At 41.1% G+C, this 14,178-nt stretch overlaps 2 protein-coding genes across 3 annotated transcripts in view; one reads left to right on the top strand and one right to left on the bottom strand.

Moving 5' to 3' along the window:
- LOC123520269 overlaps positions 1 to 9,696 on the top strand; it is a 10,966-nt gene extending 1,270 nt beyond the window's left edge. The window contains exons 2-8 of the mRNA XM_045282411.1: positions 6,118 to 6,239; positions 6,508 to 6,645; positions 6,828 to 6,927; positions 7,062 to 7,147; positions 7,260 to 7,422; positions 7,544 to 7,765; positions 7,874 to 9,696. Of these exons, the coding sequence (XP_045138346.1) occupies positions 6,118 to 6,239; positions 6,508 to 6,645; positions 6,828 to 6,927; positions 7,062 to 7,147; positions 7,260 to 7,422; positions 7,544 to 7,765; positions 7,874 to 8,961 (1,919 nt within the window). The 3' untranslated portion in view covers positions 8,962 to 9,696. The remainder of the gene's footprint in view (positions 1 to 6,117; positions 6,240 to 6,507; positions 6,646 to 6,827; positions 6,928 to 7,061; positions 7,148 to 7,259; positions 7,423 to 7,543; positions 7,766 to 7,873) is intronic.
- Positions 1 to 13,837, bottom strand: part of LOC123520271 (vacuolar-sorting protein SNF8-like) — a 33,568-nt gene extending 19,731 nt beyond the window's left edge. The window contains exons 1-3 of one of the 2 annotated variants that reach the window (XM_045282412.1): positions 13,709 to 13,837; positions 12,170 to 12,278; positions 10,520 to 10,667 (exon numbers count right to left, since the gene is read on the bottom strand). In XM_045282412.1, the coding sequence (XP_045138347.1) occupies positions 10,520 to 10,667; positions 12,170 to 12,271 (250 nt within the window). In that variant the 5' untranslated portion in view covers positions 12,272 to 12,278; positions 13,709 to 13,837. Of the gene's footprint in view, positions 1 to 10,519; positions 10,668 to 12,169; positions 12,279 to 13,701 lie in introns of both variants that reach the window. The other variant, XM_045282413.1, reaches the window with a different exon arrangement.
- Positions 13,838 to 14,178: the final 341 nt, after the last annotated feature.

The following is a 14,178-nucleotide window of genomic DNA, read 5'->3' as shown; positions in this document are numbered from 1 at the left end:
CAGGCGCATTCCTTCACGCTTCTTCGAGGTCTTTTGTATGTACACCGGCAATCACTATATCTCAAGAACACCTAAGCACCAAGCACCTGCTGATGCAAGTACATGGAACTTTAGAATTTCATAAACACCACACCAGTCTAACCAAAACACACACACACACACACACACACACACACACGACTCACTATTTACAAACACACCATAAAAAAGGCAAAGAACCGAAAGAAACGCACCATGCAACGAAAATACACGAAATACGAGACAAAAGACAAAAACAACACGTGCTCAATACACCAAAACGATAATGTGGACTAGAAAAAAATAATAAATAAATAAAAACTTACACTAGGAAAGAAATGTAACTGCGTATTCATCAGTGGCGTACAGGAACATAACTTTCTAAACAAGGTATGCAGTTAGGTATGCGATGCGAACCCAGAGCCTGCAAATGGCCTCCTAGCGCCCCTGACACCCACTCCCTCAGCCTACGTGTTGATCTAATGTGTCTCAGTTTTCCTATGAATCCGGGTCAGGGAAGGGAAGGTCGGGAGATGGAAAGATTAAGCAAACATGAGTATTTCAGCCATGAATCTTCAGTACATCCAAGGCTATCGCTCTTTGTCGTACTCCAATTATAACCATTCCGTCAAAGCGCGAGCGAGAGAGAGAACGTGCTGTGAAAACAAAACAACATCCTTTCACAGCATCTACGGCGGTGACTTCATCCGGCGGTGAGACCCGATTGGCCAACTCTCTCTTACTTTTGACGTCACAGTGCCGTTTGTCCAATCCGCACTCTCGCCTCTCCCTCCCGTGACGTCACTGTTTGTTGGTATACGAGTACAAGGATTTCTCCGTAAGGTGTAGCGTGCTAATCTGGAGGTCCTGTTGCTCGAAACCTACCACACCTGCCTGTCTCTCTCTCTCTCTCTCTCTCTCTCTCTCTCTCTCTCTCTCTCTCTCTTCAGTGAACAAAGCTATCTTGTATACGCAGATGAGACGAGCGTATAGCACTTGAAATAGTCGATGACAGGATAAAAATAGCGTAAGTGCTGCTCCTGAGAGAGAGAGAGAGAGAGAGAGAGAGAGAGAGAGAGAGAGAGAGAGAGAGAGAGAGAGAGAGAGAGAGAGAGAGAGAGAGAGACTATTTAAACGTGCCTCTTTATAGATAAAATTTACGAAGTTATCACACACAGGGAAAAAAAATAAGTCGCAGTCAGACTAAACATTTCAGCGAGTTCAACACTTTACAAGGTCATTATTTTACTTCCATCTTTAAAACGGTATTTACGTACTTGCGTTTATCTTTGAAGGTGTACTCATCATCTCATTTCCGTTGTTTAAAGCATCCGTTTACTTACTTCCCTCTTTATAACGGCATACTGTTGTCCTTTATATGATTTCCTAAACCGGCATTAAAAAACAGGTTTACATTTACCTCTATTCTTAGTTTACCTCCTATTATTTACATATTTCCTCCTATCTTTCAAGTGACATTCATTCTTTTTTCTAATCTTCGAATCAGCCTTCATTAATTCATTTACCTCACGCATCTAACTCCAGCAACATGGAGCACGCCAAACTCGTTCCTGGTATTCTTTTTCCTGTTCCGCCACGTGCCTGGGCAGCCTCCATTGGACGTGCCTGCAGTAGTACACCTCCACGCCATTTAAAGGCTCTCGGGGACACGATACACCCCACTTGACCTTCCTCGTTCCGGCAGCTACTTCCTCGTCCTGGCCCACAGCCCTGTCCTCTTCTCTACCCCGCACCCAGCACCGCCATGGCATTTAGAAACTATCAATGAACTTAAGTATCTTCCTCTTCCTCCATGCAATAATTCAAAGCTGCACATCTTCCTCATTCAGTCGTATAAGGTAAAACCATTATCATAAGTAACACTGAATGCACTGCCGGAAGAAAGGCTAAGTGCAAAATAATATACCCATGAATTTAAAGGAAAGACAATTTATTTACAGTGGAGGAAAACTGTTATGAGGAGCTTGGTCCAATGATGTAAAAATAGGTGAATAATAACACAGTAATGCTAAAATCGAAGCCCTGCAGTGGTACAGAGTCAGCCCACTGTTTACTTATCGACCAGTCTTCCTCACCGCTATACCACTGGAAACTTGACAATACCCGAGTCATAAAAGTCTTAATCTAATAAGGCCACTGACCTAAAAAGAAAACAATACCAAAAAATGTCCACTCAATTGCCAGTCCCTGAGAATTAAAAACGATATATACGAGTACTTTCATACATTTCCTGTAGATGCTTTAACAGGCGTGCAGGAAATACAATATGGATCAACGTAAAGACCAGACAAGAAGAACCTTTTTGAAACAACACACACTAGGAAAAATAGAGAGAGAAATGAGAAAGTTTATAATTAGGAAAAAGCAAGAACAGCTGTGGGTGGAATGCCAGGGAAAGATGGAGGAAAATCAAACGTATGTCCTCATTTGGCGGCGCCCGGATGTCTGCAGCAGGGGGGCCAGCCAGCCGGACAGACGCACTGTTTGTCAAGACACGGCAACAGGAGCCTTCCCGTCCCACACCCACGCAGGACAACACGCATCATGGCGACGGTATATGAATGTAGGTATTCAGACAGGCGCGTACGTAACAGGAAAGAAACTCCAAGGTCACTGCACTAATCTGCACGCGAAATACCAGGTGGGCGTTGTCGGGAACGTTATTATTCCAAGGTCATGGTGAGATTGGGCCCATGCCAGCCACCTCAAGTACAACAAAACACGGCACCAGGTCAGCAGCTCAATCAATACTACCTTCACGCACCTGGACTTGGGGCTCATGAGGTCCCACTGGTGCTATTAAGACCATCGACGTCCGAACAGTGGCTAAAGAGAGCTTGTGTGGTGGAGAGGGTACCGGGGGATTGGCTGTCGATCAGAAAACAACTGGCAAATGTAAATGTAGGTAAATGTAGGAGACAGTAAAGTTGCTAGAGGGAAAAATTAGTTCTGAAGAAAGAGGAAATGAAGTCATCCACCATTAAGAGTGAAAAGTGGATCCAGAGAGGAGACTGTGTGTGTGTGTGTGTGTGTGTGTGTGTGTGTCTGGCGCCATCATTCGCCTGGACTGGAGGGCATCCAAGTGTACAGATGATGACTGGATCCGCCCACTACTGAATCTCTTCCACTGTCGGTACAAAACGACTTCGCATCTTCCTTCTTCTCTTTTCTTTTTCTTTCTTTTATGTTGCTTTGACTTGTGTGTGTGTGTGTGTGTGTGTGTGTGTGTGTGTGTGTGTGTGTGTGTGTGTGTGTGTGTAGATGACGAAAGAAAGTATAAAGAAACCACAACACTCTACACATCTAAATCACAGCGTCGTGTAACTGTGCAGTCAGGAAATGAAAAAAAAAAAAAAAAAAAAAAAATACAAAAACCAAATTAACAAACACCCTCCCAGAAACTGCCATGTGAGGTGTCTTCTATGAACTGATTTCATGAACAGGAGTGGCGCGGTGAGGTCATGCAAACCACGCGGAATAAATACTGCATGACCGGTGAGACGAACAGAACAACGACGATCACAACAACGTAGACCATAAACAAATTCACGAAACAATAATGTGGGCAAAGATTACAAGAAAAAAAAAAAAAAGACATACGTAGATACAGAATTTACATAAACGTGAGTGACATTCTAAACTGGGGCAGGAAAAATATATCACAATTAATCATTAAGGTATATAGTCCTGGAGGGGACCGTGGAGGTGCAGTGGTGCAGGGAAAAAGAGGGTGACGAGGAGGAGGAGGAGGTACCCACAATGCACCGTGCAGGATCGATCAGGTGTTGCAGCAGGAGGGTGAAGGGGGTGAAGAGAGGGGTGGGACGATGAGGAAAGGGAGGAGAGATTACGACAGGATCTGGTAAAAAAAAAAAAAAAAAAAAAAAAAGTGAGGTTATGAAGAGTAGGCAGTAGTACGTAACAAGTGAAGACAATACAACAAAAACAACAACACCGCCATCATCATCATCACCATCATCATCACCACCACCACCACCACCAACAACAACAACAACAACAACAACAACAACAACAACAACAATAATAATAATAATAATAATAATGGAATAGGTTTATGTACAGAGAAAACTTAAGCAAGATTACAGAATAGGATGGATGAGTGAAAAGGTTGGTAAGGGTGACTTGATGGTGAAGAGATGAGGTGAACAAGTATGTGCTAAGAGGCTAAGAAATATACCATATTCACTTTCACTGTGTTGAGAATCTGATAAGAATCCACCAATTTTCAGGATTAAGACTGTCAGCAAGTTAGATTGTTTGAGGAAAAACACTGAACTGTGAAAGTAACTGAAGAATGTTAATGAGCTGCTGGCCAAGGTTGTACAGGTGAGCACGTGGCATGAAGCAACGACAAATGGATCCCACACCACGATAACGATGAGCAAGTAAACTAACGAGGCACTTTTTTGTCAATATTTATAAAACCCCATGCGACACACCACCCTTCCTTCTTCCACCACCACCACCACCACCCTCCCCTCAAGTCTCTCCTCCACTTTTCTCAATCTGAGTTAGTCAACTTCCGCGGCGGAAATTCCTGGACTGGAGAGGAGCAGAGTCCAGGTCGAGGCGCTCCATGTACTCCATTGTCTGGTGCTCACATACACGAGACACTCAACATATCTAGCGTGTGTGGATATTTAGGAAGCTCCCTCTCATGAATGGCCTTCGAGTGATCATATAACCTAGCTAAGAGGAATAGAATAGGGTATGTGTTTGAGTGTTCATACATCTCTATTGCACATTTTCTCTCAGAACACTCAATATTCAGAGGCAATTTAGCGTTTAAGTGTATCTTTCTTATCATCATCGTCGCACGTGGCAGAAGTTTAAAGATTAGGCAGTAATCAACCTCACGAGCCCGCAGCCCGCAGCGACGCAAGTACCACAACTGAGCGTCTGGCAGCGCTGTGGTGGCACGCTCATGGGAGAAAGGGAGGGATGAGAATTTTTTTACGGCAGGTTTTGTGAGTCAGGATATATTGTCCTTCCAGCTGGGGTAGGGAGGTAAAAAGAAATTGGGTTTGTGTGCATGATGTATGTTGATGCTGTAGTGGTTTCAGTATTCCCGTGAGGTCGTGGGAGAAGGTCAGTGTTACTGCCTGAGCCCTGAGAAGCTGCGTGGCATGACTCACCGTCACCAATGCGTCATCCACTGGGCATGCAAACCAGTTCACCCCACAGTGAAATACATACGCGTGCACGTAATATAATATACGAGTATATCGTAGATGACATGCACAAAGAGTAAGTTCTCCAGCAAACAACAATGCTACCTGCGTTAAAATTATTATAAACGCTGGCATGTAGGCAGCTACACTGCAGTAATAACAACACGTATAGCTGTAAGAACGCCGAATTAATCAACTCGTCATATTCAATTCAAACCAAACCAGAAATACAGTAAGCTTGTTCAACTAACCGCACTGAAACCTGTAAACTGACTTGACAAAAACGCGCTTCTACATTTACATGAGAAGATTGTCATTCGCAGCATAACATTTAAGGCTAAAGCGATTCGCTCCCCATGAGAAGCCCATCAGCATGAAGCCTCAGCATCATGCAGTAGATGCTTCATGAATACACAGGTGATGCTGCTGGAAAAAGTGGCGGCACCAGCAGCCCTCCCTCGGGCACCTCTATACCGGAAGGCTGCATACACTACCTCTTACTCACCTGAGCCTCGCTGACTCAGCCCCCCGCACCGCTACCCACTTACACCACGATCTCTTTACCGCCGCACGTACGTGTGTGTGTGTGTGTGTGTGTGTGAACCTCTAAGATTTCACATGCCTTTCGCGGATGAATGGTGCTGGGTGACGGTGGCTGTTAACTTGATCTACAAGTTAAACCACGAGAAAATGTACGCTTGTGACTGCAGGATTTAGTTGTTTTCGTCAACTATGTGTTTATCACAACTGGTCTCTACAGCAAAATAAAAACATACTGAAGAAATACAAGCGAGTAATATCCCTTATAAGGATAAATTTTTAAGTAAGAGGAGTATCGAGATTAATACAGGGCAGGTAATATTATATATGTATGTTTCTTTTCCAGCGTGGTTTGCAGGGCTGACGCATTGCCAGTTACGCGGTGAACCTTCGTCCGCCTCCGAATTCCGCCTTCACCCCACCAACACCACCGTGCCTGAGGGAGAGCAGGCCATCCTCAAGTGTTTGGTATGGATGCCTCTGTTCGCCCACACCCCCCCTAAATCTCGCCTCCACACTAGACATTCTTTTTTTTATGTAATAAACAGTTAACTTCTCCCCCTCACTAACACACACACACACTGTGATAAAATCGTAAAGTAAAAAGTGGAAACAATGCATTTGATTAATTCATGGCAATGTTTTTCTTTCTAAAATGTTGGTCCTACTGAAAATATGATGCAATGTGTTTCAAAGAAATGTTGCTGGCAGTAACATGGCATTTTTCCTCCTGCAGGTGAAAAGCGAGGTGCATGCATGTCGCTGGTACTTTCTTGAGCTGGGACTTGACTTCTTTGATAAAAAATCCTCACCATTACTAGTGAAGGACTTCAAACCTGCCCAACAACGTGACTGCTCCATAAGGCTAAAGACGGTAGGAATGATAAGTAACAACTGCCTTACACTGCACAAACCACTGAATATTCAATGGTCACCTCAAACTAAGGAAAGCCTGCTCCCTTCAAAGCAATCATCAATGCAAATGTGCCATAAGGTAATATATAATTAGCACAAACTACAAGATATATGATTTAATCCTTGATTTTTTTTTCACAGGTGCGTAAGATCCAGGAGGGCCAATGGCTGTGTGAGGCCATCCAGTTCCATTCCCCAAATACCCTCAAGACACATCCTGTTGTTCTCAGAGTTGTCACCAGTGAGTTTCTGGATTGTATTTTGACATGTGAAACAAGTGAATCATTGTTGACAAAGTCTTGGATAATAACAAACAAGTAATTAAATTCAATGGCCAACCACTAACCAATCTTATTAATGGTTTACCATCTACAGGAGCAGAAAGACCTGACTGGAGACCACCAGGTGACCTCACTGTTTCCACCCCCAGACAAAGCCGCCACCATGATGACAAGGATGAGGTAAGACTGAGCAATGATCATGTGTTTGTACAGTCATGGTAATACTTCTTAGCTTTTATGAGATTATGATCAGAATTTCATCATTAACCATTAATGCTTCTTCCATAAACAGGCTGGAACTGCACTGGAGGAGGTGAGCTTTGAGTCTTCTCCAAATGACCACATTCAAAACACAAAGCTGGAAGAGTCTGTAACACTCAACTGTAAAGTCAACAAGCCTCTGACCTCCTGCACTTGGGTCATGCCCAGTGGATCATCCTTCAATGTGTCACAAGGTAAGTGTCATCCATAGAAATAATGACAAATACTATTCATGTGTAGACATATAACAGACATAAGCAGACATATCTAAGCATGTCTAATGATAGCAAAACTTTTAATTTCTGCTTTTTACAGAGGAAGAACAGCTTAATAAATTTGACACATCTGTTGGAGATTATAGACTGGAAGGAGATTTGAAGGAAGGCCAATGCTCCTTGCTAGTAGGCAAAGTGCAGCATGAAGATGAGGGTGATTGGCGATGTGTTGTACAAGTGGCAGGCCAAGAAGAGGAGTTGCAAGGACCACTCCGTCATCTTCACATCACAGATCTGCCTTATCCTTCTGATCATAGCCACGGTAAGAGTTGGTTTCTCCCTGGTCTCATCCTTTGCTATGTTAAAAACAACAACAAGCACTGGCCACAAGATATGTAGCTTTCTAATACAACATTCTCTTGTATTGCAGGAGGTGAACCTCTTGTGGCCCCAACTGAAGATTCCTCAAGTGTACTGGTGATTGTTCTGGTGTTCACCTCCATCATCCTCCTAGTCCTTGTTATCCTTCTATTCACTTGCCTCTATCGGAGGGTGGCAGCTGTATCAGATGAGACTCACAAGATCTTGCAGGCATCACCACAAAGTAGCCTCAATCGCTTACCACACAAGACTTTCCCAAACACAGATTTAACAGCAGCATCTGTCCTGGCTGTGGAGTCAATAAAGTCCAGCCCTGCCAAGAGTAAGGACCCAGACTGCTACAATCAGTACCTGGACATGACAGGATCTAATAGCAGCGCAGGAAGTTACGTCATGATACCACCACCCAGCCTCAGGTCCTCTGTATCTTCCAGGACCACACTCTCCACCCTATCCACTCTGCCCATAGGTCGTGCTCGCTCAGCAAGCAGCAGTACCGTGTTGAGCAGAGCCTCCCTAGGCCCACACAATGTATTAGATAATCCTTCGTATGACCCAAGTACTTTGCCAAAGGATGATTTCACCCATCGAGATTCCTCCTTCTATACTGATCATATTTATGAAGAAATCAAGGAAAAATTTGAGGAGCTAAACAAGATGGAGAAAATGCCAGAGGCAATCAACCCAACCTACACCAACCTTCTACAGGACTGTGAAGGATATCTTGTTCCTAAGAAAACTCCTGAGGGTGAGATGATTCAGGCTCATCCAGTTTTTGATTCCACTAATGTTCTTTCTCAGCATACATTGCCAAGACAAAATATCAAGGCATCTGTAACTTCAAGCAGTGAACAGGCACCTCCCTATTCCCGTGTGGGCCAGTGTGGCTTGGTGCCCGCCAGCCCCACACCTGAGACAGTTGCCAACCCTGGTCCTGGCTACTCAAGGGTTGGGTCTGGGAATTCTGATGGGGATGCCATGACCACAGATCCCATGGAAAGATATGATGTGCCCAGATCATCCCCAGTAGCAGTGCCTCTCCCATTAAACATTCCAATCTCATCTGAGGCATACGTCAATGGTCTTGAAGTCTCATCTGAGGTCTATGGAAATGGTCTTGAAGGTACAATAGTCTGAGTCATAAGTAATAATATTATGGTTTAGGAAAAAGTGCCAGATTGTTATAGCTGCCCAAATGCAAAATATATACATATATATACTGTTGCATGATATTCAGATGTGCTATCAGTAAATAATAACTCAGATAATGATGTAGAATCCTTTCCTAAACAGTGGATCTTACTAAGCTAGAAGATTTTGAAGGTGTTTATTGTAAATATTCAGAAGAATCTATTACATCTTACTGAAGTTTTCCTGCTGTGTATAATAATAAGAAAAGGGCCAAAGAAATACTAATCTATCAATAATGTAAACCTCATTCCAAGAGATCTATGTCCTGCATTCAGAATGTCCTTGAACAATGCATACATACATATACCCTAAGATAGGCTACCTGTACTTCATACTCTTCTATTGTGCAGCTGAGAGATTACAGTCATTGGTGATATAATGATAGAATTTCTCCTCATGATAGCATAAACTACCTCTCACTATTGCTGTGTAAGTCATGTGTTCATGATATAGTATCTCCATGTAAATATAGCTTAGGTTGGCGTGTATATTTTGCATTGTGCATCTAGAGTCTTCCTTGTCCTGCCTAAAGCTTTGCTCCATGTCACTGTACAGAGTTTTTCTTTGTAAATATCTATAATAAAGTATATATGTATGTTTTTGTCTGCCAAAAGCTTTGCTCCTTATCACTGTACAGCTGGTTCTTCCTATGTAAATATTTATAATAAAATATATGTTTTACCTTGAACTTTTTTTAATATGAATGAACAGCATGAAGTATGATAACATTTATAAATATAAAAACCAGGTATTCATCAAATATTTAGTTTGACCATGAAAAAATAAAAATTAGTATAATATACTAATTCTTATTTACTTTTTTTGAGAATATATTATATATTCTAAAAAAAAACTGCTGAGGACATGGAGCCATAAAATATTTTTCACTATTCAGAATTATTTTCATTGTTATAACAATATTTCACCAACATCTTTTCTTTGGTACTTTCTTTTAAGATGTGTAAAAACCAGAATTCTCAAAAAGACAGAACACTCCCTCAGTTACATACTTCAATGTGCACAATAGTGCTGTGCTTCAGCTGACAAATGACACAAACAAAAAAAGAAGAATGAAAACAAGATTTTCTTCTCCATAAAGCAAAATCACTCCTCAAAATCATAAATGATTTTCAGAAAATATGAGACACATATGAACCAAATGTAAATAAAACATGCCTTGAAAACTAAAGACAGAGGTTAACTAGAAGCACAAATAGATGTGTATAGTATTCTTAACTGACATAAAACAGTTTGATGCATGAGTCATCTGCATTGGTTTGAGAGGTTTAAGAGGAAGATTGACTTCAATATGTGAAATAAATTAATTACAAGGAATAGAAGTACAATTTGTAGTGTGGAAATGCCAGTTTTAATCTAAGCAAGTGAAAAGTTATTTCAAGTTCTTATTGAATCAGTGACAACCTTAAACAGAGCTTGAAATCCAGCTGCAATCACAGAATTGACAGACTTTAGAGAACAGATGACTTGTAAAGACTGCGCTTACCTTTGCCTGATGCCAGCGGATCAACTCCAATAGAAGCACACATCTCCTGGAACTGTTTCCTGAATTGTGGATTTTTCTTAATTTCATTTTTGTGTTTTGCTGCGAAATCTTCCAAATGCTCCCGAAACTTCTCCATCTGAAGAGTCATCTGGAAGAAAAGATAAGCTCATTAATATAATATAGTTTACTTCAGTTCTTCCAGTGACTGCCTATAGAAAGAAAAATAGGAACCTATAGGAGCCAAGATGTGCAAGAAGAAAATTATTCTATACAAGAAAAATAACAGTGATAAGATTCACATTTGTCATTAGTTACAATACTATTCAAATTGCAATAGTCACTGTGTTTTATCTATTGCATTTCTTTATATTTAAGAGAGAGGATTTCATAATAAGTAGTTCTCACTGAAAATCTCTCACGAGTGACCCACTTGCCTCCTTGGTGTTTTGAAAAATAAGCATTAGAAGACATTCACTTAGAATGGCCAGGTAACTCATTGAATCAAGAATATTGTACAAAAATTATGCCAAAGATAGGCAGAGGAAGATATCTGTTAGGTTTAGAAAATTAAAGTATTGAACAGGATGCATTCCCACTGACTAAGTAGCACAGATCAGAATTGTGGCCAGTCAGCAGCCACCAGGTGGGTGCAGAATTATGTTCATATCCTGGCCTTGCAATCCAAGCCACCACCTAGAGCCTCTTTGATTCTGACATGCAGTAAGGAAGGATGTGCACTTTGTTACCTGAGAACCTCACCCAAACACCCAGTGCAGGCAAATGGCCATCATGTATTCATAACACCCTCATGAGGAGCAGCCAGCAGAGAGGTTAAGCGAAAACATTCCTTGTACGAAGCGAGGCTGACCAGGGAAGGTGAGTGAAACCAGAAACCACGTGGATACCACAAGGTTATTAAGGACCATGAAAGGCTACTGCCAGGCCTACTAGTGGGCCTCTACCACACTATAATCTCTCCTCTCACTGTACCTTCACACTACTGGTAAGTCCACATGGGTATCCATGACCACCCTACACCTAGACCCTGGCCATCCTTCAAGAATAGTGAGGACATCCACTGACATTCACTCAACCATGAGGCAAAGAAGCACTCCGGGATCCAAAATATTTGTTAGCTTAGATAGATAATTAGATGGTGCAGCCCCTAAGGCAGTGGTTCCCAATATGTGGTATGCATACCACTAGTGGTAAGCAAAGGCCATCCAGGTGGTACATCAGCAATTCATTTCTTAGAAAAAAGTATTACTGCCTTACTCAAGATAACCTGCCATCAATCAGCTGGTGGAGAAAAAAAAAAAAAAAAACAGATGCATCCCTCACATTAAAATGAGTTGTGTTCCTTGTTGTTAGTTCATTTGTGTGTTCTACTGACGATTAATTGATATTTGCTGGAACTGAAATTTTCTGGAACCATGTGGTAAGCAGGGACTGTGCGGGGCCTTCAAGTGGTACTCGCTCAAGAAAAGGTTGTGAACCACTGCCCTAAGGGAATTTGGATAGGGATCCTTCTCAGACTGGCTTTTATCTTGATGGTGTTATAGTAAAACATACATAGAACCTATCTTTCACTTTCCTAATGATATAGTGATGATAAAATAATAAACAAAATGCATAAATCAAAATTTATACCTGTTCTAGTTGATTTTCCTGTATTTCACTTCCTTTCTCTTTGAATTTGTCCTGCTGGATCTTCTGCCGCTGGATGGCACCAACTCCTGCTCGACGCCGCATTTTGCACCTGGAAATTATACAACTTTGAATGTATATTGGTAGTTAATTTTGAGCACTATAATTTCAAGTAAATAAGTATGTTAAAAAATACTAATGAAGTTCATCTCACATTACTGATAACACATTAAAATCAAGAGCTGGGCATGACTTTAATTTTTCATATGCAACTTTGACTTTGCAACTTTGTCACCAGATCTGGTGTGACTTGCAATTTTGCAACTCTTTTCTTTGGATCACCCAGTGTGACTTGCAACTTTGTAATCACAGCATTTCATCCTGGCATGACTTTGCTTAATTACAAAGTAAACTTTAACATGATGACAGAAACATGCTTTTATAAGGCATAGAAACATATGCAGTATTTATCATTATTTTTCTTAGTTAAAATACAGCCTAAACTAATATCTACAGATCCTCCTCCTCCGCCTCCTCCTCCTCCATGTCCTCCTGATCCATCTTCTCCTTCAGCCATGGCAATTTCATAAAAGTTTTCTATGTTCCTTCTTTTGGGGCCACCGTGGTACAGTGGAACCATGTGTGCTTTGGGATCCGAGGAGTCTCTAAGCGCACGGGTTCGAATCTTGTCCACAGTCCGAGTACAAGTTGGGCTTCCTCACTCGGGACAACGGTTTCCTAGCAGGTGGGCTTTGAGATAGGAGGTACCCAAAAAGTATCCCCTTTACCCCATAAATTCCCATGAAAAGCCCACGTGGTATAAATAAAAAAGAAAATAAAAAGTCGCAGCAAAAGCCGAGGAAAATTGGTGGTATGACTTTGTTTAGTCTGCCTTTTTCAAAACATTTACGACTTCAAAATTTGTGGTGCGAAAAAGTTGCAAAGTCACAACTTGATGCCACAATGTCCAGCTCTCAAAATAAAGCATAATCTCTCTCTTTTTTTTATTCAAACAGTCATTAAAAATATTAGGAATAGATAAAATAAAAAAATTTAAAAAATCCAAGATTGGGTTCTTCATGGAACTGTAGCCCTTCATTGAGAGAAGGCCGAGTGTTAGGATCCCAAAGTTGTAGCTGGACAAAAATATATAAATTATATGTAATATACAATGTACAATACAATTTATTAGTTGGTACAATTATTTTTCAACAAATAAATAATTAATTAATTAATTAATTAAATAAAATACAAAGAAAATAAAAAATAAATACAGTACAAAACTCCAGTTCTACCAAGACTTGTATTAAATCACTCCATTTCCAAGTTTCAATATACAAATCATCAGGAGCAGATGACCGCCTTTCCTATCATGTCAGGTTGTCAGTGGTGATGGTGACTGCACCTCACCCCTGAGACACAGGCCAAGGCTACAGCTGTCCTCTCCAGGCAGACAAGAATTAACGAGGCTTCCTTCCATGTTCCTGTAGCTCACTGATACAACACATTCTATGTATCATGTGACAAATACTCATAACTTACTGTCAACAGTCACTTTTTCGACTCCACCTTGTGTTTACAATTCCTATTGAAGAAAGTGGGCGTCTGCATGCATGACAGAGAACAAGGACGAGGTGACTGTGGGGATACTAAACTGTAAACTGTTTTCCTCCCCTTTATAAAAATAAATACGTAAAATTGATAGTTGAATTACCCTTTATCTATTCACTATTGGCAAGTGAACGATATTCCATTAAAGAGAAAAGTCTACGATACACTGATGATTGTCTGTGTATTAGCAGCCACTGTATGCTTTTACCTACCGTAGTTATTTAATGTTTTCATCAGTTATACTGTTTGAGTAGATTCTTGATTATTGTTCTTACTTTTTTTTCTATTCTAAACTATACTTCTTTGGAACTCTTCATTCATCTCATTACAAATGCGTTAGAAGAATTGACGCTCGGCTTTAGGTTTGCTGATATATGGACATTAGTCTACATCGTGGCTGA

Source organism: Portunus trituberculatus, chromosome 46, assembly GCF_017591435.1.
Source record: "Portunus trituberculatus isolate SZX2019 chromosome 46, ASM1759143v1, whole genome shotgun sequence".
NCBI classification, from domain to species: Eukaryota; Metazoa; Arthropoda; class Malacostraca; order Decapoda; family Portunidae; genus Portunus; species Portunus trituberculatus.
Note: the sequence above shows the minus strand (reverse complement) of the source record. Positions and strands in the feature narration are given on the sequence as shown.